Source organism: Parambassis ranga, chromosome 7, assembly GCF_900634625.1.
Source record: "Parambassis ranga chromosome 7, fParRan2.1, whole genome shotgun sequence".
NCBI classification, from domain to species: Eukaryota; Metazoa; Chordata; class Actinopteri; family Ambassidae; genus Parambassis; species Parambassis ranga.
In genome coordinates, this window is record NC_041028.1 from 12055674 (window position 1) to 12080888 (window position 25215).

The 25215-nt window shown below is 41.4% G+C and overlaps 1 protein-coding gene across 1 annotated transcript; it reads left to right on the plus strand.

Moving 5' to 3' along the window:
- Window positions 1–254: 254 nt before the first annotated feature.
- On the plus strand, window positions 255–24825 carry phactr3a (phosphatase and actin regulator 3a). Its single transcript, XM_028410632.1, has 12 exons — window positions 255–387; window positions 15370–15534; window positions 16514–16681; window positions 17234–17449; window positions 18147–18375; window positions 18576–18826; window positions 19342–19495; window positions 23015–23070; window positions 23358–23419; window positions 23535–23675; window positions 24002–24078; window positions 24530–24825. Exons 1-12 carry the CDS (start codon window positions 285–287, stop codon window positions 24543–24545), a joined length of 1638 nt encoding a protein of 545 aa, XP_028266433.1. The 5' UTR covers window positions 255–284; the 3' UTR covers window positions 24546–24825.
- The last annotated feature ends 390 nt before the right edge of the window (window positions 24826–25215 follow it).

The window sequence follows — 25215 nt, forward strand, 5'->3', positions numbered from 1 at the left end:
TTGAAGATCTGGTCGTTTTGCTGGGTCGGGGATGGGCATCATCAACCCTTTGGCATCATCGGGGGCATATCACCCCTCCCACATCCACACATCATCGCGCGCACAGTCCAGACACACACACGCACACACGGAATTTCAGCTCAGCCATGGCTCCCTGGTAGATGCTCAAAGCGGCTGTTGTCAGAGCGAATTAAATCCACACTCGCTCGCTGCTTTCCTCCTGACCTTGCCTGCCTCCGGTTGGGTTTTCAATATTTTATTCAGGATTCTTGTGCTGTCTCCCCATGGCTACATCAGATGGACTAGACGGCTGTCTGCAACGAGGCAGATCTCAAAGTGACCCGAACATACTCACCGAACCGGGCATCGATTTGGCACACGGCACAGGTAAGATTGACGCGTCATTGTCTCTCTATATTTATTTATTGTATGCACAAAACATGTGTTTTTATGTTGCCGCTTTTTTGGCGATGCAATGATCCCAGCTTGCCCAATGGGATGTCAGAGCACCGAGGGATAATTAGCGCATATGCCTCCAACATTTGCATGTAGAATATGGACTGTAACACCGAATCGTGGAGCTGCAAATTGAAAATGAATGTGCCATATCACCGACTATGAATGGCTGCATTCCTCACCAGATATGCGCGTTATACAGACGCCTGTAGCGATTCCGGCTGTTGGATGCATGCAGGCTGTTAAAAAATCGGCTTGCAGGCCATTTATTAGCACATCAACGTATGCAGCTTCATCAATTGCCTTTTGCGCGATAGCCTCCTTAGTCAACATGCATTTAGCATCACAAAATCCGCATGCATGTGTGGTCCATGATGCCAGGCAGAACGCATTGGCTGTCTTATCTGAGCCGCCGCTACAGCCCTGGTATTGAGGGAACACATGGGCTTTGGCTTTAGGTTGTGATGCGTTGCATTTAAATACAAATACACACATTTTATTGCATATATAGCAGAGTTCTGTCCCTCCAAATTGACAGCGCTGACATCCCCACCCGGCCCCCCTTTACTGAACTGATCATTGTTATAATCAATAATCGGCTGTCCACGTGATGCAGGCAATAGGTGGAAATACCCACAATTCAGCACTAAAAGAAATTCATTCACCAATTCATGGATCCTGCATGTGTGCTTTCCCTGGATCCCTGTTTGTTTCTGTTGTTTTTTTTATTTGCATATTGAACAGGTTAATGAATTGATCTTTCATAATAACAGAACACCAGGGAGCAGTCATGTTCTGCACATCACAGATGAACTGCTGCGTTTGCTCATAGCTCATTGCTCTTGAATTAGACCTATCCTAAAAAATACAGGGTTTGATTTTTACGTAAGTGAGGCTATTTATGGTCATATTGTGTAGGCCTGGAAAGACTCATTGCTTACTCCCACACATGGTGAGTTTTACGCACATGAAGAATGCTTGACTGAATGAATTGTGTCGTTCACCTTTCAACCCTTCACTAATGAGACTCGTTTTTTCACATCACTGAAATCACACCTGTCTGATCACATCAACTGACCATATAGCACATTTTTAATGGGCCCTTGCTGAATTCAACCCTCCTAAGGATGATTTAATTCACACATAGGCGAGTGTGATGATGTCACACTGGGTCTTTGACACACCTGAATAAACAACACAGCAGTCTGGCAGATAGAGCCATGCTAGAGATGAGAGCTAAAAAGAACACTGGCTATCACCCTTTAACATTGAAATATGGACAAATGCATCACTTGTCCTACTATTCAAATGAAAGAATAAAATTGTCACTGCAACTACAGTATCAGTGTCTGGTGACCCAAAGTACATAGCAGCGCCCACCCCCCTCTCCCTGTGTGGATCGCCACTGCACTAACGTCTGGAGCATCAGTCTTTGCCAAAGTAATCCTTTGGCAAAGAAGGCTGGCCTTTTTCCCCCCTGTACAGTGGCTCTTGCAGCTGCAGGGACTGACAGTGTATTTATCCTCTTACTCAACACTAGGGAGAGGAGTCAATAGAGACAATAGTTACAGCTTGCAGAATCAGAGCAATGAGGCTGTGCTAATCATACAACTCAGACACACAGACAACAGCAAGTTAGTATACATCTCTTTTCTCACTTATATCTGGGAGGCCAGCTCAGTTAAGACATCTTCTCTTGAACTTTGATTTACAGCAATATTACCAGAACATAAGTCTACTAATAGGAGCATCAGTATAAAAACTTGTTTAGTCAGTTCGTTCTGACAATGGCACCATAGATTCCCCTGCTAACAAAATGTCACTTTCACTCAAAGTTCCACTTAGTCATTGCGGAGTGTCGACCAAGGTAATGGTGTGGAGAGGACACCTTGAAGCTTTGCGGACAGGGAGCTTGTCCAGGCCGGGTTCTCCCTGTGGCTTCGTTCCATGAAGTAATTCGCCTGTCCTACAGAAAGCTGTGCAGGTGGTGTATATTCAGAGTTTGGGAAGAGGTCGTACAGACAAATTGCAAACAAGTAGACTGAACATTACTGTACATAAATAAAGGGGATTTCTGTTATCAGTAAAGTTTTGTCCTAAGCAACCTACTATGATAAACCTATGTATTTATACTTCATGCCAGCCTACTCAGTTGCAATATAAATATCATTACTGACATAGATTTCGTAGCTTATTTTTATACCAGTTACCTGGTGACCACACATCTCTATTGACTATTTGCATATTTGAATGCTGGTGCTCTCTGTTTTTAGCATGTACCACGCACATGCTGTATTGGGTTGCTTCTTTCATAGCTGTGCAATCTGTCTCTTTACCCAAGCAGCCATCAGCAGCAGGGTCCTCCCCTAGGACACTGGCTCTGCTCAAGGTTTCTTTCAGAGAAAAGTAGCATTGTTTATTTCAGAATAAATTAATGATGATGAAAGATCTGTCGACCACTTAGTTAAATATTTTAATTAGTCAGTGTTAGATAAAAATGATCACCTTCTCCGTTGGTGGAATACTATAATTCATGAAGAAATCCCATCACACTTGAGTGTCAGAGAACAGGGAAAATTAAAGTACAATGTCCCCAGAGCTCCTAAATATGTGTCATTTTGTCAAAGGCTACTTCAGCATCTTTGCTCACTTAAACCAGTGAACAGTTTGACTCTCTTTGCTCAGTTGTAGGACAGTGTCTTGCCAATAGCACCCTCTGATCAGTGTGTTTTTGAGGTCTCCTGTTTCTCAGCTGGTCATACCTATACCAGGATAATCCTCCCAGAACTGACATCAGAGGAATCTCTAAGGATTGCAGGTATAAGTGGACCCCCCTAATGAAGAAGAAGCTATATCAAACCCTTTAAAAGCTGATATGGAGCTGTGACGATGACTCACCCCAAACCAGAGCTCTGTCTTGTTAATAATTTCTCTCTGTTTCTCAGACCTTGATGAGTAAATATGGGAAACTCTGAGTCAGGAGGTCTTATATAATGCACTCCCTTGTTTATCAAGGCTGTGTTTAAAATGAAAGTGTAATTACATTCACAAATGACATTAGGAATTCCATTACTGTTTGTGCCGAGCAGAATGAGTTTCTGAAGTATTGTTGCACAACTTTTCATAGTTAAAAGACTCAAAACCGAAGTTCAAGTCCACAGATATCTAAATATGATATAATGGTGATTAGTCAGGTTACAAGTATTAAAAAAGAAACACACAGTGATACTAAAGTTAATTTTCATTAAAAACACAGCAATAAAATTTTCAGACAAATTCTGACTGTCAAACTTAATGGATCGCGTCCATTGTTAATGTAATGAACTGCTTTCTCTGCCAGAGGCATCTGTGTGAACTTAACCCTAACAGACTTTATACATTCACCATAAATTACCTCTGAACAAGTTTGTAAAAAGCAACTGCAAAGTGGTGAAGACAAGTGAAGTGAGCCCAGGGAGGAAAAAGTCAAACATCATTTATCAGCTCCCAAAAAGGACAACCTATAAAAAAACCGTCCTCCTCATTTATATTGTCAAAGCGATTAAATCTGGAAGACTTGTGAGTAAAAAAGAAGGTGTGCAGGCACAAGACTATCTGGAGATTTGCTTAAACCAGTTATGGCTATAGACAGCAACAAATATAGTAAAACAATCAAAACTCAAAACAAAACTCATGTATCCATGAGTGTCTTAGGGTCTGCGGTGGCCAGTTTGTTGTAGATGTGGTCATCAGCCTGTGTGCATTAGCCTTTTCATGGCTCAGAAGGTGCTGCCACCTAATTGAAGGTGCACATAATAAGGTCTTGTGAAGTGGTCTATGCTACCCACACCTGAAAAATAAAGGAGAATAGAGAAAAAAAAGAATAAAAAGACAACTAAATGTGCAAACTTGCTCCTGCAAGGGGATTTCAGGCACAGCAGAAAATAGTATAATAAGTATAACTCTGTGCCTCTGGTGTCTGTGCATGTCTGTGTCTAATCCCAGCCTTAGAATTGCCCTCCCAAAGTCCTGACCTACAACTATAAATCCATTCAGGTCTTTCGGAATGTCATGTAGAAAAAGAATGCCAGCTTGTTGATGCTCTATGCTTTACATGTAAATAATCCAAAGCACAAATGCATTTATTGACTAAATATAAATCAGCAAATTCTCCCATCTGAGTCATTTATCATTGACTGGCTTTGTTGATTAACTAATCCATTTATTAACTAATGCGACACATTGTGTTAATCATAACTGCCCTTAATAAAGTTTGTCATTGTGTGTTGTGAGCATGAAACATTCTAATCTAAATCCAAATAGGCCATGAAGACAACTGTACACACTGTACTCACATTGTAATATCACAACTACAGAAGTGAGGTGCATCTGGATGTCTTGCTGAGCTCTGATCTCTGTTGATGCCTTCACTAGCTTTCAGTTGCCTGTAAAAAATGGAGCACAAACATGACGACAACAACAAAAGCCCCACATCATGCGTGCTCCCTGTGGATGCAGGAGCAGATTAGGCATTTGACGGTTTTTGAGCCATGTGTTGCTGCGGCTGTTGTTTGTGTATTTGGCACATGCACCCATGTACTTTATGCATCTTTTTGCAAAAGAGCTGTCAGGTTATTGCAGACAACCACAAACCGAATGTGCTAGAATCAGACAGTCAGACAGGCCTTGGAGAACAAAGATGCAAGCAGCCCTGAACACCTGTCAGAGACCCCAGTGTAAAAGCAGCCCATAATGGAGCTACTTACCCTCTAAAGACTGAGGTTAAAAGGAGTTCAGGAAGTTGCATGCACTATGTTGCGAAGGGTAAAGAGAGTGAAACTCCTCTGGGCATCTGGGGCTGTGAAATAGTGAAGATGAATTTTGCAGGAAAGTGGTAAAAGAGCTGAGAAAAGAACAGGAGACCGAATTAGTGAAGCAGAGAGGAGACGAAGGAGAAGGAAACACTGCAAGGAGAGAAAGAGATGAAGAGGCGGCAGCTTTTATTGAAAGAAAGCCAAGATGTTATCCTAATTGCAAACTGGCCACACTGAGATGATGAATGGTCTATAGAACACCAATAGGAAAGAGGCAGTGGCTATGTGGGTCTGATTTTGAAAACCTCTGGAAGAGCTAATATATCCAGTTAGTCCTTTCTAAAGTAATAGTGATTGATGAAAACCTTTTGATCGATCTTAATCAGTTTTCAAGCTACACGTGTCACTCTTTGTTGTTATTGAACTCATCTTCATTTATGCCAACAAACAGAAAAATCACCTTGCAGGGCCAGAACCTGGTTCAGATGGTTCATGCTCATGGACATTTATATACAGGCATCAGTTTTTAGATTAAATGATTAATTGTCAATTAAAAAAACAGCTTTATGGAAGTAAATTACAAAATAATTGGGAGGCCATTGAAGTATTGAAAGCCATATTAAACTCTATGAGTCTGTCTACTTGTTTCAATATCATTCATTTTACAGCTTTCACACCAGCCGCTCTCCAACCCTGTCAAACACAAGTTCCTGTTTTGTACCCATCACACCTGTTCATATATCCTCACAGTTTCTCTCTCTAACAAATCTGCCAGACTGAGTCTGAGATAGAAAAGGTCCCAGGTCCCGTCAACGATAAAAGCTCCTGTCTGGGACTAAGATGTATAGGATGAGAGGCAGAAGGGGAGGAGGAAGGGAGGGAGTATGAAAGTAGAAAGAGAAACCATGGCCAGGTAGAGCTTGTGTACTGCTAAAGTTGGAAGGATATGATGTTATGGTAGCTTGACAGAACATGAACCACCACAGAGCTGAGGGAAGCAGAGTGAGGCTTTTGTAGTCTGCCTGATAGCCACTTACAGTATTATTGAACATTTCTTCCAGAGCCTCTCAGGAGATGTTAAATTAAATACGTAGCCAGATCAGATAACTGAACTAAAAGGAACACAGTCATAAAAAGAAATGAATTGAAGCTTTTCATTGTGAATAGTTGAACTGACTGTACATGAGTTGAACGTCTGAGACTTTTTTTGATCTCGTACACTGCTTTACATGTTACTCCATATTGAAACTTTCATGTTTTTAATATGTTACTCCATATTGAAACTTTCATGTTTTTAATATGAGAGCTCAATCCATATATCAATCCCAAACATCACAACATGTAAACTCATGCCTGCCAGCAGCCTGACCCTTGGGACAAATAAAACAACACGCCCAATTTATTAGTATTGATCCTCATCCCATGTCTGATCAATCTTCAAGTGTTGTTTTAACTTTAACTTCCAATTTCTGTCCATGTTCAGTTCTGTGGTTAAGATTGATCCTCCAATCAAAATAAATTCTAAAAAAACATAGTTTTACACAATCACTGTCAAATGGTGAGGCACTGTACCCTGTAATTCTTAGAGGATGGATACAAAGGCCCACTTGTGGAGTCTTTTTCCTGCTTGTATTACACATATGAACATCAATTATCAATAGATAATGAGGAATGACAGTTGCAGTGCAGTACAGTTAAGACTTTGAACCATCAAAATAAGAGGCTGAAAAGAAATATTGTGCACAAGGGTGCAAATCGGAAGTGATTTTGGACAGGAGTCTTTGATATATTACAGCAGAATGCATTTCAGCACCATGGACAGAGCCAGTCTTTGCATTGCAGCAGGCTGCTGAACCGAGCAGAGCCGTGTTCTGTGTACTGATAAGTCTGTCTTGGATCACAGATGCCTTGATTCAAGCGGCCCCTGATCTGCAGGCAAAGAAGCCCAGCATTTTTCCCCCTTTTTGCACCAATGACACATTAATGAGGAAAGCACATTGTGCAGATCCAGGCACAAATTCCTTTTAATTTAATCATCCCATACATCCTTGTAAGCCAACAGCTCAAATCCAATCCCATTAAAACTACTATTAGAACTGTGGCTAGGGCTGTACAGAGTTGGTTATTACCAATGACCGAGAGGCTTCTAGCATTTTCTAAATCAACACTGATGCATCATATGGCTCACACCTGTGTAACTACCTGATAATATCTTTTACATCACAACAGCGTCCCTGTGGCACAGAGCTGCTCCAGCAAAGACTGTGCAATCACAAGTGAATTTGTTTGAGTAACTGGGTGCAATCTGTCCTACACAGCTGTCAGAGCAGAATTTAGTGTAGGACTGAATTATTTTTGTTCTAACCAGACCAAAACAAGTTTCAAAAATCAGAAAAACTACCTGGCCAGCTCACGAATCTGGGTGTTTTCCACCCAAACAGGAATAGAGGTAAACATACTAAGGTTTGAGCTGCACACGGACATATTTTATTAGAGGCAGTGTGTTTGTTTGACCTCATGTCCTCAGTGTGTCTTTCATGATATGCATGACATGTCTATGGACATGGTTATTACACAGTATAATGACAAATACAACCATGCACATAGGGCTGTTTAATATGTCCATATGTCCATGACAAATGAGGTTACTGGACAGTTAGTGCATTGACTCGTGTCTGTACAGTCTGGCATTACAAACAGAGCTGTTGGCTAGTGTTCCTGCTGGCCCTGCATTACAATATTTCAGGTCCAGAACATGGGATGAATACAGCTTTATGGACAATAACATGCTGAAAAATGTCATCCTATTTTTAACTCAGTTTTGTGATTCCCTTGAGGAGTAACAGCTTTGCACACTACTGTATACTGTGGCTTCCTGTTCCAGTTCCACTTTCTCCAGGACTGTTACATCAAGTTGTTTTTAATAGTCCCAAAACTTCCCACACTTGCATTGCTGCCACAGAAGGAGCCCAAATGTGAGTGGTATCCTCACTGGGAGAACCTCTCTGGAAATGACAGTACTAACAGTGGTGAATGGTACATTTTCTTTTTGTATCTCCTGCTGTCTTTCCCGCTTGGAGACTACAGTACAATGTGCTCTCCTCCCTGCAGAGCAATGTGAGCCCATTGGAAACAAGCTTCTACACTGTAGACACACATGCACACAGACATTCACTCATGCATTTATACACACTGTGGAAGCTGTGAATATTTACTCCCATGTGCTCTCACTCACTCGTGGACACATTCAGTATGCTTTACATACATTTTTCAGGCACTGACCCACATAAGTGAAAATAACAAAAATGAATTGCACACCATTGCCCATCCATCTGACTCTGCTAGTGGAGTCTATATCAAGCCTTGATGACCGTTCCCCATAGCAGGCCAATAGCTAACTCCCCTGTGCATAAACTTTAAGAGCACTTTGTGTGTCCATATCTGCTCACATTTGTGAAAAATTATTAAAGACTACAGTGTCAGCAATACCTTAGGTTTTTGTTCAAGGGCTCTTTTAATATAGTGATAGACACATTGGCTGCCACAGGATTGGAAGTGTCACTTTTGTTGTTGCTGTGAAAGTCTTTCTAAAGACAAGGCTGCCTGACACTTTCATCTGCAGGGTCTAAAAGTGTAATCTTATAATTAAACCAACTCTGTGAAGAGGCTTTTGTAAGCAGCACTTTTGAAGATATAAAAGAAGCTGAATGAGTCAATATGAATCTTGCAGTTTGTTAGATTAATGTGATAGACTGCAGGAATAGCCCAATGTATGAAGGGTGAACCAAGACTTCCATTACCTGATTGGAGGGTGCACTCTAATAGAGATTTTTTGTAGTGGGAACGTAGCCCAAAACTATGCTGGAAAACCTCCTGGTCACATTCAGGGTCTCCTTCTTCTTGTGGTTGTAGTTTAGGGGAGCATGTTGGGATGACATTTTTCTAAGGATCGCCCTATTGTGTGAGTGACAGGAAAAGCACTTTTAGCAGGAACATTTTTGGGCTACTGGGTGGATGTGATGGCTGCAGTGCAGCTTTCACAGTTGGTCAAAGATAACTTGTCTTTTTTTGGTGGAAATGCAGAAGTGTGTCTGTGTGTAAATGCGCTGAATCTATGTGCCTGTGTGTTTCGAAGAATTTTAATCCTTGTTCTCTGCAGTTCAGCATAGGCCCATTCCCACTTCTATATCCAGAGGAATAATAAGTATTACCAGTATTCAACAACTCTTTAAGCTATGTTCCAAACATCCAACATGACAGTTGGTGTGCTGTACGTTTGTGTTTTCAGCACACAGCAAGTGGTCAAATCTGTTAAAACCACACCCACACAGTCCTCATGAAGAGGATTAGTGGAGTTTTTGAGTGTTAAACTCAAAATCAACTGTCAACTGTTGACTGTGTACTAAAAAAGCAGTTCTGTGAGAGGCAAGAATGTGATTTATTTTATGGTCAGCCAGATAATTTATGTAAAAGTCAAAAACACATTGATAACTCAAACTTATAGAATTTAAAGTTGACTCCAAGTTGATCCCTCCTAACCCTGTTGATATCAATGGGGTATTTTCCATACAAAGTATCTCCTGGGTTGCAGAATCTAGAGGAATAACTCATTTCACAGCCAACTTTGAGTAGGCCGACTGTTCAAATACAAGGGAATGAGTCACTTTAACATGATATTAAAGGGACTTCAGTCACTAATAACTGGTGCAAACAGTGTCAAAAAGGGTCACAAAGAACCTTCCTAGCAATCACCAACAAAATGTAATAAGTATCTCTCTCAAAAATCCAGAGAAGCGGCTTTTCATCAGACACTGACAATGAACTGAGTTCCTGTTGATGCTGCAGCAACGGCTTACAAGCAAAGCCACCCACTAGTCCTCATTCTCAACACCAACATATGGTAATAAACAAGGGCCTCAGGCATTTCCTATTGGCTGCTGGCCTCACTGACATCATTTCACTCTGTTGATGCCAGTAGGCCACACGCTGGTGTTTCACACTTTTGCCTGTAATCACTTTGATGATATGGAAGCTTGACCTTTGCAGACTCAACTTGTTTTTTCTCTAGAATTTAGAAGTAGGAACGTTGCTCCCAGCACACATTCATGTTAGTCACCTGGACTCCTAATAAACCATCACGTTGGATTGTTCAGGCCAGAACTTATGTATTCAATCAAAGAATGATAATTGATTTGTTTTTCCTCAAAGATAACGAGGATGTGGTATTATGGAAGTGGCCATTTTCCCATTTGTGCTTCATTTTTCTTAATGAAGCACATTGTTGTATGAAAAGGAAATAAGTGTGAAAAGGACATGACCTCTGTGTCCTCTGTGCTGCTTATAGACCTTTGTCTAAATATATGAAAGATTGTCCAAAAGGCATTTTATAATGAAACCAGGTATTGTTAAGTTTAGGATACAGGATTGATATTGGTAATTGGATATGCAAATGTGTAGATTTAGTGCATTGACAAATTAGATGCAGCTTTATGAGATTTGGTTTTGTGGACTGAATAGTTTAGTCTAATAAATGACTGTAGTTGACCATTTCCTTTCTTGGTTTCAACCGTTCTCTCTGATTTACACTCTTGCCACTGCTTCAGCCCTTCTGCTACTCATTCTCTTCCTTCGAGTAGTTAGCTGTGTGCCCTGACTGTGGCCGGGCCCCCGAGGCAGCAGGGCTTCAGACAGATGGCGGCACAGTTGTAAAGCCAGGGGGGTAAAGCGAGGAGGTTAGCTGGCGTGGCAGCGGGTAAGGAGGTGCTCCATTCAAGGGCACATTGTCAGTTTCCTGGGTTGAAGGAGCAAGGCGGTTAGGGCTAGAAACCAGGGCCCTGTACAGTCTGCAGGGATGGTAGTAGTCAAGGTCTGAAGTTATTAATAGCTGTGTTGAAACACACACACACAAACACACACTATAGTACACGTTGCACAGAGACTTATTTTTATAACTTGCCAAGGGCTTGTTTTAGTGGTGCTATCACAAGGCTAGTGGTTCTTTAAAGCTGTTGTGGCACTTTAGGTGATGCTAATGCTATATAAAAGTGCTAAACGAGAGCAGCTATTGCTGTGAGTTTCTTGTAGGCATTTCCCCTCACATGCTTTCAAATATCTGCAGCGAGAACAGTTGCCTTCGTCTAGCACTTGGACATATCATGACCTTTATGACTAAGAATCCTCACAGAAATACTGTGTGCAAATGTAAGCAAGAAACTATGTGCGTATTCAAAAGCTATAATATTAACTGCATTCAAACAGTACTAATTAGCATGAGGCACAAAGAAGACCTGGCGCCTGCGGCAAAATCCATAACTAGGTATAAAATCAAAACATAGTATTTGATAAGCAACGTTTTAGCAAGACAATGATACAAGAAGAAAGTTTTTTTCCATCCATCCATCCATCCATCCATTCATCCAGAACTGTATACTGTCAAAACATCCATGAATCACCAAAGTCATTATGGATTTATATAATAAAAACTATAATGTTCTTTACAGAATTACTGGCTTGGTGATATTTGGCTTAGAAGTATCATCCAGTCTGAGCACCACTAATGAATCACGGAAATTCACACTAATGATATAAGGAAGATTCCGAGGTTCATGTTTGTTTGTGTTGAGCTGTAAATGTTTTATTGTAATCTAAAAGACAAATAAAATTTTCTGTCTCACTCCAAGGCAACAACATTGCTATCTCTGAGTACTGATTGTGTTTTAGAGCTTTAAACACCAAAGTGTGATGATTAAAATGAGGATTTAGTATTTGTATTACTTTCAACTATTGCAAACTATTATCCTATTTTTATTGCTAAAGCTTTGAAAACACAAGCACACTCATTAAATCAGCCTATCAGGGCATGGCTTTGCCTCATACAACCTCGCTGCTGAAACTATGCTGTTGTTAATGTCCTAATACTCAGTGTGAATCCCTTTCATAGCAAAATCTGAATCAGTCACACTCACAGTCATATTCATTTCTCACTCACATTCTTTGCCTTTGTGGTTGTCAGTGTCACAATGGCAGTCCATAATATAAATAGGTAGTTTGCACAAAGTGACCATTCATAGTTAATATCCACTTTAAGACTTCCTAACAGAGGAAGTGTTTTTTTTGGTTAGGTCTTTCTTTGTGCACTTGGGTGGAAGTCTCTGTGTGTGTATGTGGGGAGAGATCTTATGCTCCTGAATGTGCTGACAAGCTGGTTAAGTGGGGTGTGGTACCTAGTGGCACACTAACACACTGTGTTAGTTTTCTTGCCAAGTCACATTGTCATATTGCCTACTTTATTCCCCTCTTAAATCATTTCAGAGTCCACACTGTGCTGATGCAGTAAAAAGGTATGAATTACACTATGTTTCCATTAGGGACTTAATCATTGTGTTTTATATAGAGCTGTATTGCCACCACCTGATTGGAATTACATTGTGTAGAGATTCTGGTGGAGAGGACTACGGGTATACAGCAAAATGATGATTGGTCTACTGTATGAACATGACACATGGATTTAACAAATCCTATTTGCATTAGCATATTAATTAAAATTGCACATCATCGCCACATGGTGCATGTCGTCGATTCATGCCTCCTATCTGACACACATTTCGATACATCCCCATTCAGCAGATAAGTGAAATCTCCATGTGCATGCATGTCTTTTCACCTAATTCATATGCTCTATCCAGACTCCTGTCATTTTCTCTGAATAACCACCCCATCTATGAAAAATGAAGAGTTACTTGATATGCATTATAAATAGCTGCGATGTGATTGGACAGGGCCAGATTCTCCTCCAAGCTCTTCCGTATAGCAACAGCCCCCTCCCATCTCTTCTTCTTGCCTCTTCTCCCTGGAATCCCCCTTTTCTCCTCCTCCCGCCCATCTCCTTTCCTCTTTCAAAATGTAGACAGTTCTTGTCCTCCATGTGGCTTCACCACCTACCCACAATGCACTAGGTGCTACCACTGGCTTTAGATGTGGCAGTATCTGTGTAAGGGGGGCTTCTTTTCTCCCCTCCTCTCTTCTAAGCTACAGCCTGACTCGCTCCTCCTCCTTCTGGCTCCCACTGCTGCGGCAGCATCTGGATGTGGTCGCCATGGCAACAGTAACGGGCCTGACCCCACCTCCACTCCTCTCCTTTTTCTTTTTCTCTCCACTCTCTCTCTCTTCCCCTTACACAGACACAACGTCTCTACCCCGCCCTCTCCCCCACTCCTTCTCTTAAGCTTTTTTCTCTCTCTCTCTCTCTCTCTCTCTGCGCGACTGGGTGCATTTCCTTCAAGCTTGACCTGGATTCTGCGTGCAGCGCCACGTCTGCCACGCTGCATGTGTGACAGTAGTGATGATGATATGTTGAGATGCATTTGTATGGTCAATTGACCTGTTTCCAGGAACTTTTAAGGTCAAGAAAATATCCTTTACCCCCACCCTCCCACTCCCTTCTCCTGCCACCTCTTCTCTTCTTTCCTTGGTTATCACTTTATTGTTCTTTTACGACCACTATCCCTGTCTTTACTTCTTAAATTTCCCTTCTTCCTCTCTCCTTTCTTTTCCTGGCTCTCTTTATTTATCCTCTCCTTTTTCACAAACACTGCCACTTCTTATGTCCTATTCCTAAGCATGAAACAGTCAGCTGTATCTACCATCCTCCATCACTGTACTCCACATCACACCCTGAGCCCCTTTGCAACCCCCCCCCCCAACTCACAAATCCTTCCCTCCTCTTCAGTCGATTGTATGAACAAAGACATGAGTATTTGAAGGCAGATATTTCTTTGTTTTTGTCACATTGACGTAGGTAGCTTCTTGAATACACTTTATTTATTGTACATTTCCGCTTTCTTGGCTCTCTTGGTGCAGCAATGTGCGCACATAGATCTGTAGACCCACATTTTGCCTGATATGAGTCATAGTGATCATTCATTCAAAAACAAGTTTCACTTAGAAATAGAAAAGGGTGCAGCAAGAAGACCAGGGCAGCTCATCTGTTGTCTGACCAGTTATTCTCACGTATTCATCTATATCTTATTAATCTTGTTAAAACTAAAACATAATTTGTTAATGAAACAAATTAGTTGAATGAATTTCACAGAGACATTTGTTGCTTATCATTTTCACTGTGAATATTGTTATGTTTACATAATGTTTGGTCACTGCCTTAGTGCTTTTAAGCTGTTGTGTATTTTATGTTTATTTCATGTGTATCCCTGGAAGATCAGCAAGCACTTTATAGAAGCTAATGGGATTCTAAAAATGGAATGAAAAAAAATACTTTTTTTGCATGCAGAGCATAACACAAACATGAGAGCACATGGTTCAACCGGCCTCAGTTATAAGCAACATAAACTGACAAGAATGCACCTAAATTCCCACGGCTTCAGAAGATGAAAGCAAAACAATACAGGAAACAAAACACAGCTAACATGCACATCTCCTGTGTTTTCTTCCTATTTTTACCTGAAAACAACCTAAGCCACACACTCTGTATCATATGAGGACAAAAATGTAGCAAAGTGTTCATAGATTCAAAAAAGATATATGTAAAACTAATAGTCCTTGTAGATAGAGCTATGCTGTTTTTGGGAAAGCAGCGTGTCCGACACACCTGTTGGTCTCCAGGGAAATGCATCTTTTGTAGTCTTAGGACTTATATGTGCCTGTCTGCTTTCCAATGTGCAAAAAACTTGAGTGTGAGAGATATTTATTTTGATCTATGACATTTGAGGGAGGGGATTCACAGGGAAGTAACAGCCGTGAGGGAGTGTGCCTTGATCAAATTAGTCTTTCTAATTCAATCTGTTCACAGCACTTGGACTCCATCATGGTTTATTCAGTAAGGTGAGCATACTAATTGGGCCCCTGTTTCTCTCTCCTTCTTTTTCTGGCTCCTTTTACCTACTGTTGAACTTATCCCACATCCCCGCTGTCTCCTTAATGCCACATTGTAACACTCATCTGCTCCCCCCCTTTTCCTTCTCTTTGCCTTTTTTTTTTCCCTGTTGTGTTCACCCGTCCGCACATATCCACCCACTTCTTTCTTACTTTATCTCATCCTCCTGTAAAACATCTCGACCCCTCTTTGGCCTTCTTCTTCTTCTCTCTCTCTGCACTGTCACTGCAGTAGAGTTGGTGGACCAGCAGAGGGTGCTGAGAACAGGGTGCCTGGTATCCGGCGTGCACACTCCACCCATCCGCCGTAACAGCAAGCTGGCCAGCCTTGGACGCATCTTCAAGCCCTGGAAGTGGAGGAAAAAGAAAAATGAGAAGCTCAAACAGAGTTCCACAGGTACTGAGAATGTGTTTGGATTAGATTCACCACGTCTCCACACTTATATGACCACATTTTCTTCACTTCCTGTGAGGAAAAGATAGCAGGCTGAGGGTGTGAAAAGATCTTTATCAATTTCTAATGAAACCTGGATTTCACACAGTGCATTTCTTAAAGCTTCATTGATATGATATACTATGTCGTTTATATTTTAAAAACTGGTGTGGGTATGTGGTTGAGATGAGTATTACAAAAATCACCTACAAGGCTCTGAACAAAAAGCAAAATAATCAAAATAAATCAGTATCAACGATCTGATTCAAGATTGATCTAATTCATCAGATTTTCTTCATATCTTAGAAAAAAACAGAAGATTGTCTAACAAAACTGAATGATGTTATGAATTATCAAAGGATTTTATACCATCTACATGAATAATGTATAGATGTAACTAAATTCAACAACAACAAAATCTGAACAAACAAATATTGTGGTGGTTAAATGCTTTAAAGTTTCTATTAGGTTGTATTTTTGTAGAAAAAGCTATTTTGTAAAATGACATCACCAGATGATGACATTGTTATTCCTCTCAGAGTTGATGAGCAGTGATATTGATTAGTCACACAGTCACCTTGTGTGTGTGCTTTTTAAAGCATCATGACATATTTGCTGAACACAAACCTAAACGTGATGCTCTTGCGGGAATGGAGAGTGCTGATGAATCAAGGTGACCTAATGAAGAAATGTCATTTAGGGAAATCACAGTTGCACTGTTTTTCAGCCCTTTCATCTAATAATGAAACTCTTCTTTGTCCACTTAAGTTGCTGCATGTTAACTGGTTGAGCTGTAAACCTCATATCACGCTCTTTGATAAATAGCTGCCTGAAACTAAGCCCTCTCACAAATAAGTCAAACAACAGAAGCTCCTTTAAATTACACAAACCCATTCTCACCTAATATAACATATGAGTAACACAGCCTTTTGCGCATTCACAGATGTAGCATTATCTAGTGGCCTTCTATGCCACAGCCCAAACTCCCCCACCCATGGGTGCTGTTCAGATGGTGCAGTCCTGCTTGGAGGATTTGGAGGACCTTTAAACCAAAACCTCACAGTGAGCAGTGTGGAATACCTTGGTCCTGAGGAGGAGCACCCCCCTTCAGGTAGGACAATCCGTTGCTTTTCCATGGTTAGCTCTTAAATAACCAGTATGGAGCTGTAAAATTAACAGATAAGGAGAAAGATGGATTAGTAACGAGGCTCAGTAACTTTCCTTTTGGAGTTTATTTTCATTTTTTTGCAATAGAAAGTATTTTTTTTCATGTATGTGATGAAGCTGTGGCAGAACTGTGCAAGTCATTTTTGTACAGGTCTTCCATTAGAGGGCAGCAAAGACACATGAATATCAATCTGCATTCCAACTTGGCAGTTACAGAAATTGTGAAACTGGTACAAAAAATGTTCAAGACATTATTTTAACTTTATTGATACTTTAAAAATAAAACAAAAATCGAAGTAAACATCTTTTAGTCCTCTCAAGTCAGGTATGTTTTCACCGATCATATTAACTCTACTGTACACAAGGTGGAACATGAAAGCGCTAATTGTCAAAAACTCCTCGGCAAGTCATTTTCACCACCTGTCATCTATTAAAGAGTGACATCATGTTTATATTGTGTGCTAAATATTATTTCCCCTTCTTTATTGCCTCTCAGTAGCTACCCCTCTCCAGGACTGTGAGCGAGTAGAAGAGAATGTACCACTACCAGAGGAGGAGGGACAAGAGGAGGTGCACCCTGCTGGGGATTTACCTGAGGGGCTGCAGGACATGGAAGAACAGATGGAAGAAAGATTGGAGGAGGAGATCCCTCCAGGAACATCCCCTCCACAAGTACCTCCAAAACTTTTGCCCCAGCTGAGTACTGGAGATGGTGAGTGCTGAGAGGTGAAGTGAAATAGGGTTAATGTGCTTCTGTTCACCTCAAACATACACAAGTAGAGCCTGAATAGAGTATATATATATATATATATATTGTAGGGAGACAGTGTGCTATACCTTTTACCTTGTGCCAATACAGCAGTGTAATTATATTCTATTATGCACTTGGAGTCCTATCAGCTACACAATAGTACTTTTCTGTTCTGGCATGTAAGCAAGATTTTACTGTTGTAGCAGAGTTTAGCAGTATTGTTTAAGTTCAGCAGCGCTTCGTCAGCCTAAAAACACTTCACAGGTACAGTTGTTGTCAAGGTGAATTTCTTTACCTGATTACCTCTTTGGGCATCAAATGGTTAATGGTCGGAGACATTTAGACAAGAAATGACTCATTGGTGGAACCACTAATCGTTTATTTACAAGACTGAGTCACAAACAGGTCCTTTTTTGGACATCGAAAGAAAATGACACACATTGTGGCTGGCAGGTTCTGTGTTATTACCACTTTTTCATCCAGATGGTCAATTTAGTTCTCATAAACAGATTTGATAAACAAATAAAAAAAAAACGGCAGAGACTAAATTCACTAATGTCTTCCTATTCACTAGCAAAATCAAGGATAGTGAAAAAAAAAGAAAAAAGTCTTTGGTTAATTGATCGTATTTGTTTGTCTGCTCTGTCTGCCCTGTCAGATTCGGGCCCTGTGTCACTCCCTGCTCATCTGCCCAACTCCTACCTCTCCAAGGAGCCTCCACCCAGGGCCACGGAAAGTCTGACTTCAATGACCCTACCGCTACGAGGGCCCCTGGCCAACCCCTCAGGGTCACCACATATAGGCAATATGATACATCCTCCCATGCCCCCTAGCTGCATTATGGAGGAACTGCAGAGGGCCTTTGCTTCCAAAAACAGACAGGAGAAGTAAATATTCATGTTAACCTCAAGTGTCTCTGTATTAAGATGTTGCCTTTGGCTTGGTGATTGTTCCTACACATTATTTTTAACATACATGTTTCATTATTGAGCGTTTGGCTTGTCTGCAAACTTGTCAAAATCTAACTCAGTCAAAATTTGTCATCGTCATTAATCCTGCATTCATCCCTCACCGTCTGTCCCTTCAGTGTCCATGAAGGGTGTGAGCAGGCCTCGCCCCCACGGCTGTGGTGCTCTGATGGAAGGCTCTCTCGCTCCTGCAGCTCTGAGAACCAGCACACATCATCGATGGGGGTTGGCTGTGTAGGAGTCGGAGGGACTGACTGGCCCAAGAAGGAGGCGGAGGAAAACAAGGAGAACGTGCGGCTGGACCAGTGCTTCTCCAACACCTCAGGACTTCCAATTGACTTGGACGGCTGGAACGAGTCCGTCATCTCCGGTGTGTTAATAAATTTAAAATGGAGGATGCAATCTTAAGGATGTTTCAACAGCTTATCTCTTCTGTAAATAGAGACACTAAAAACTGTGGCAGTAATGGTGAAATGGCTTGTTTTGAAACAGACAGTACAAAACAAAAGCCCTGCCCCGAGGTTTACAAGATCTACAAAATACAATAAATAATGATTTTGCACATTTTAAACCTGCACAACCAAGCGTAATCCAAGCCCACATTTATCCCCTCAATCCAGTGGAGTATGTAATGTCACGTTTTGTGTTTCATGTTTTTGTTCACTCTCGGTGTTACTGGGAAGCAGACTGCTGGTTTCAGTTAGTGTTTTATAAACTCGACATTTCTCTCAGGAGTTGGCAGAAACCGAAACAGTTTTAAAGAGGTCTTTAGTCATGCCTTTGGATACAGTTAGATAATGAAAAGTAAGGAAATCGTTTAAAAGGCTGACAATGTGGTAAATTAGAGTGATCCATGTTTTAATGTGTGTATATGTTTGGTTGCAGGCACACTTCCTCGCAGGCTAAGGAAGGAGTTGCTGGCTGTTAAACTACGAAACAGGCCCAGCAAACAGGAGTTGGAGGACAGGAATATCTTCCCAGCAAGGAGTGATCAGGAGCGCCAAGAAATTCGGCAGCAGATTGAGATGAAACTTGCCAAGTAAGTAATTAAATCTCGAGAATGTATCTTTGGAGTGACAGTTCGTCTGTGTAATAATAAAAAAGTCTCAGTTTGAGTCATTTTCAATCGTAAAGTTTTTGTCAAGTGAACATGTTTTAACTTTGCACTGTGATTCAAACTGCAACAATAAAACCCAGTGATGTGAATAATACATTTTGCAGAGTAGACCAATGGTGCAAAGCCTCGGTTTCCAAAGAGTAGGTGGAGATGAGGTTAAAATAGTCTAATTGGTTAATCTGATTGCCTTGTGCAGACTTGAGAAGATACTCAAAGGTGTTAAAGATATAGTTGTTAAAATCAGTAAGAGGAATAAAAAGGAATAGACAGTGATATTTTGGCATGTGAAACATTCTCATGTTCAGTCAGTCACACAGTCTCGGTTTCTAGAGTGAAACCAGTGCAGACACACACTGCTTCCAAGAAATGTGTTTGTACAAGTAGCTCCACGGACGTTTGCTTGTGTGTCTGCCAGGACATTAATAGAACAACTCGTCTTTTCTAATACAACTGAGAACTCTAATGTCCGAAGACCGGCAGCAGCCGTCTTGTGCGTGAATGTGTCACAAGACTCAGGCTCCTTAACACTAGTGTATCAAACAGGGGCACGCCACAGCATTACATAACCTGCAGTGCAATAACTCACAGCCGAACACAGACACCCACCCACACTCTCAAGAACGAGCTTTATCTTCTGTCTGTGAGACAACCAATAATAATGCTTGCTCTATTTTTAGACCGACTGGGAGAAAATGTATTATTATGTGAGAATAGGTGCAGAGGTGTTCCCAGGTTTGCCTGCGGTTTGTGCATGACTGGAGCTTGCATAAGACCTAGAAGGAGGGTCTGTGTTTTGAGGCAGAGGTTCCACTTGTAGCACAGCAGTGAGAGAAGCTGCTTGTTATATAAAGCAAAGCATTGATTTAGTGTCTGATTCACAGCTGTTACAAGTACAGAATGAATCAAAGATTTCCTAAAGCTCATGAAAGATTCTTTAAACAGCATTGTGTAGTGATTTCTAAGGATTTTCCTGGTTAAATATAGCTCATATCAGTTAAATGAAAGAAGAGAAAATTTCCCCTGGGCATTCATCCTGAATGACAAATCAATCTATCACACACTCCTCCACATTTCTCACCTAAGGTTCGAGCAGCTCCTTATGTGCAGCTCACAATGGATACCTACAGTTACATTTGCTCCTGATCAAGCAGAAAATACCATCAGGACCTAATGGGAGATAATAACACCATGTCTATCCATTGTGTCAGTTATAGATGACCTTTCTATCTTTAGCGACCCCCCCACCTGGCGCTTGTGCTGCAGCTGCACCCCGCTGCTTCTAATTTTAGCCTCTGATACTGTTCAATAATGCATCTCCCAGTGCGCTCCCTCCTCTACAAATGTCAGGGAGTTTTATCAGCAGAAATAATAGCAGGGTTGGAGGAGGTGGGGTAGGGTGGGGGGCTGTGACTATACTAGGGGGAAGAAGAAGAAAGCTGAAATGGCCAATTCTGTCTCCTTAGCAATGTTGGCAACATGAAATAAAAGACTGAAAGCTTCTGCCACCCACTCGTCGGTTTTTCATTTCTTTGTCTTCACTGGCTGGCATAGTTAGATTTTCTATTCTAACTAGTTTTACTGCAGTACATTTTAGGCATCAGATGGAAATCTTAACGCCAATGCCAGGCTTTTATGCGTCATTATAGGTAATATTGGGGATACCTTGTGTGAGTGTTGTCTCAGGTAGTCATATTTAGTCACAAATAAAGTATTTTCACACCAGTGAACGGCATTTAAATAGATGAAAATCTGGCTTATCTACAAAAATAGAATTGACAGGGATCTCTAATTTATTTATATCCACCTACAGAGACAGAAAAGGAAGGTGCTTCTAAAAATTACCACAGATTCTCTGCAAGACACGAAGCACTCTGTGTGTAGTAGTTGTGAAATCCCCCTTTGGTGTGTTGCTAGGGAAAAGTGAGAATATCTGCAGAAGGACTCTGTTGTCTTATACCAAGTGTTGTTGCTAGGCAACTCGGCGACCGGGTCAATAATACAGTGGATGGGCTTATTCGCTGGGGCTTTGGAAGTGATTTTCTGATCCATCTGTTTAAAGTGTAATATTGTCAGAGATGCAGGAACACTTTGTCTCTCGATTTATTTGTCAGAGAGTCGTGAGGCAAATGGTGGGCTGCTTCCCCTGCCTGGCGTGGTTTAAGACATTGGTATAAAACAGCAAAAAACAGCTTTGATCAAAACACATGAGTTAAAAGAGAAAAAAAAAGATAACAATGGACCTTTTTGTTTGTTGGGGTTTAGAAATAGATGGATTTCTATAAAAGGTTGGTGTGTCAATTGGTAACTGTACTTCTCTGTGAAGAATACAGTCGAGCTGGTGAATCACTCCTTATGTTATTCTCGAATGTTAATTAACAAAGGCTCATCAAAGGCTGTACTCGTACATTAAAGCCTACTGAACAGAACCAAAGTTAAAAACAGCATACTGCATATGGTTATACAGTGAAATTTGAGCTTAGATATTTTATATTAGATATAAGTGGCCAAACCTACCACACACACACACTCATACACACACAGGGCTAGCATTTAGTTTTTTTGTCTGTCTAGGTCTCAGTTCATGTGACCTAACTTTGATTTTTTTTAAATAAAAGAACAGAACTATAAAGTGCCCAGTATTAGGATGAAGGCAGTCCTGCTGGGTGGTGGCATTCCGCCCTCTCTGTGGTGGTATCCATCATGCTGTCTGAAGTTAAAGCCCCTTTGCACTTCACATGTATTATTTACAAAGAGTACACATACACGGGGATGCTGGTTAAAAGCTGACTTTGGAGACCTTTTGCATTCTTTGATGGTTATGAAACAGCCTGGCAGTTTTAAGTCACCAGTGAAAGCTTTACAATGCACTATTATTCCAAGAGAATTAGATACAGTAGCTATCCCGTGATTGAAACTATTTTTGCCTGTTTTAGAGGCAGTGACTAATAAGTGGGTAACAGCACTGTGCCAGTAGACCAGTGTGCATCAGGAGGAGGTTGGGGATGCCGTGAGTGGGAGCCCGCCAGGCTCCGCCTCCTACAAATTATGCATGCAGTAACCAGGGAGACTGGGGCAGTCGCGCCCCGGCAGCCCATCACGACCCAGTTCAAAAGCACCCGTGGCGAATAGTAGAGAGGAGTGCCTGTGCTGCGGCGGCGGAGTAGAGTAAAAGCAACACGGCGGCTGCACCTGAGATGCAGCACACTGAAACAAGAGATAGCATTTGGTAGAAAACTCAAAACAGGAGAATTGCGCTTCTTTGGCTGTTCCAGATGTGGGGAGCGCCTCTGCCGAAGCATCACAGCCGCGGTTTGGATGCGAGATGGAAACATAGGGGATTCCTCTCGAGAACGCGCACAGTCAAGAAATTACAGCCGGTATAAGAAGGATAGGAGTTTGAGTCAACATGGTTCAAAACGTGGTTCTGGTGTTTCTTCGCAGGAGGCTGAGCCAGAGACCGAATGTGGAGGAGCTGGAGAGTCGGAACATTCTGAAACGTAAGTGTTTAAACTTTATTTTTTTTTGCGGATATGAGTATTTTCGACAAACTAGACCCAGTAGAAAAATTCTTAAAATTCTTTAGAGAAAACTGCGGTGTTGCATAAAGACAGCACAGGTCGCCCAGCGAAGTACATTATTCAGGGGCAAAAGGACGCTTGAGTGCACAATCCACTCTCTGTCAGTGTTAAATAACTCCACAACAGTGAAAGAAGCTGCTTTCTTTCTTTATGTTTGTTAATTAATTTGGTGTGGGTTTCTAATTTGGCTGTTTTTTCCCTCTCAGAGAGAAATGACCAAACTGAGCAAGAAGAGAGAAGGGAGATCAAACAGCGGCTCAACAGAAAGGTAACTATTCTCTATATATTTTTAACTAACAAAAAAAGCACTTCTAGGTAAGAGGTAAGGGCAGAATCTAGGCAAACTGCTATAAATGTGTGTGTCTATTTCTTGTGTGTTCCAGCTCAACCAGCGGCCCACAGTAGATGAACTTCGAGAAAGAAAAATTCTAATCCGCTTCAGTGACTATGTGGAGGTGGCCAAAGCTCAGGACTATGACAGGAGAGCAGACAAGCCCTGGACTCGTCTCTCAGCAGCAGACAAGGTGTGCATTTATATTGAACACAGTCTGTTAGCAGTCACATGTTGACCTTTATGACCTGCTACAAATTGCACGGTCTTGCCACTCACTATGTGGGTCAGCCTGATTACAAAAAAATCCTTAAATTCTATGAGCTGCTGATCAAGACTATCAGCACTGCATGTTGTCGTTATCAGCTTATCTCACAAAATCCCCTGTTCTATCTGAATTTTTAGCCTGATTATATTTCCTTCTCCCTGCTGTCACTTTGCTGTTCAAAGGTTGCAGCACCCCAGTGGCTCAGGATGCACTTAGGGATGCACTGATGTTGTTTGTTCTCTTTCCCACAGGCTGCAATCCGAAAAGAGCTGAATGAGTTCAAAAGCACCGAGATGGAAGTGCATGCCTCAAGTAAACACCTAACGAGGTCAGTTTTGTGAAGTGCAGGTCTGCATGTAGTGTCTGAAAATGCATGCATGCATGCTCTATTCTGGGCTGAGGCGGTCTAAATTTAGCTCTCCTTGCTTATCCAGAGAGCACCAGGAAGCTAAAGATAGATGGAGTGTGTCTAAACTGGGGAGAGGGAGGTTGTCCTCTGGAGCGTGCGCAGACCAGGCAGGGAGAAATGATAAAATGCCACAATGTCCTTGGCTAAGCTTGTTTGCAAAGCAGGGGTCCTTTTTTGAGCTGTAACAGTGACCCAGAGGGACAAGAGGAGATGTATGCATCCAGCCCCTCAGCATATTTAGTCACCATATTCTAAATATAGCTGCATAGAAATGATTAATAACAGCTGGGCATGATGACAAAGTCCCCTTTGCTCTCATGGTTTGTACTTTTCTCCTTTACACAGTTTCTCTTCTTATTTGTGTCTCCAGGTTCCACCGACCATGAAAGTGGGGAGTTTCTTCTGTGAAGAAATGCTGAGCTTAGAGTTTTTCCTGAAGCTGCTAGAAGCTGCTCAGTGGTGACAGTTAAAAGAACCTGAAGCCTTTTCGTCTTCAGCGTCTTTAACATTCTTCCAGCACCCTCATATTATTGGTATGAAGTCATGGGTGTGGGAGAGATGAAGGTAATGTTGCGGCCATGTGTCCTGAAGACTCTTGAATGACCACAGGGAAGCTGGCTGTTGGAAGAGACTTTGGTGGAGCCTCTGACTCTCAGGACAAGAGCAGAGGGGAAAAAAAACAATCTTGTCAATCACTCATTGTTGTTTTTTGTACTAATTCATGGACTCATTCGACAAGACGGTGTGAATCCGTGTAAGGTGGAAGAAGTTGTGCATGTGACCAGCTTCACCTTTTCTTAACTGATGAATAATGTGTCACTCAGAACTGTGTAAAGACTGTGCAGAATGGGGGAGGTGGTATTTAGGATGAATTTGATATTAACTGTACATACAGTATGTCAGTCAGAATGGGACCGTCAATGTCTTCACTGAAAAGAGAAATACCTTTGTAAGCACTACTTGTCTTCAAAATACAAGGTCTTTTTTAAGAATGCAGTGTCTTTTTTTAAACTGTTTTATTTGCAATGAAGGAGTTAAATAATTAAAAAGCCACTA

Coding starts and splice junctions, on each gene's coding strand:
- phactr3a (XM_028410632.1), top strand. CDS start 285: ATGGCTACATCAGATGGACTAGACGGCTGTCTGCAACGAGGCAGATCT. Junction 17,450..18,146: donor CCAGCTGAGTACTGGAGATG/GTGAGTGCTGAG, acceptor CTGCCCTGTCAG/ATTCGGGCCCTGTGTCACTC. Junction 19,496..23,014: donor ATTGAGATGAAACTTGCCAA/GTAAGTAATTAA, acceptor GTTTCTTCGCAG/GAGGCTGAGCCAGAGACCGA.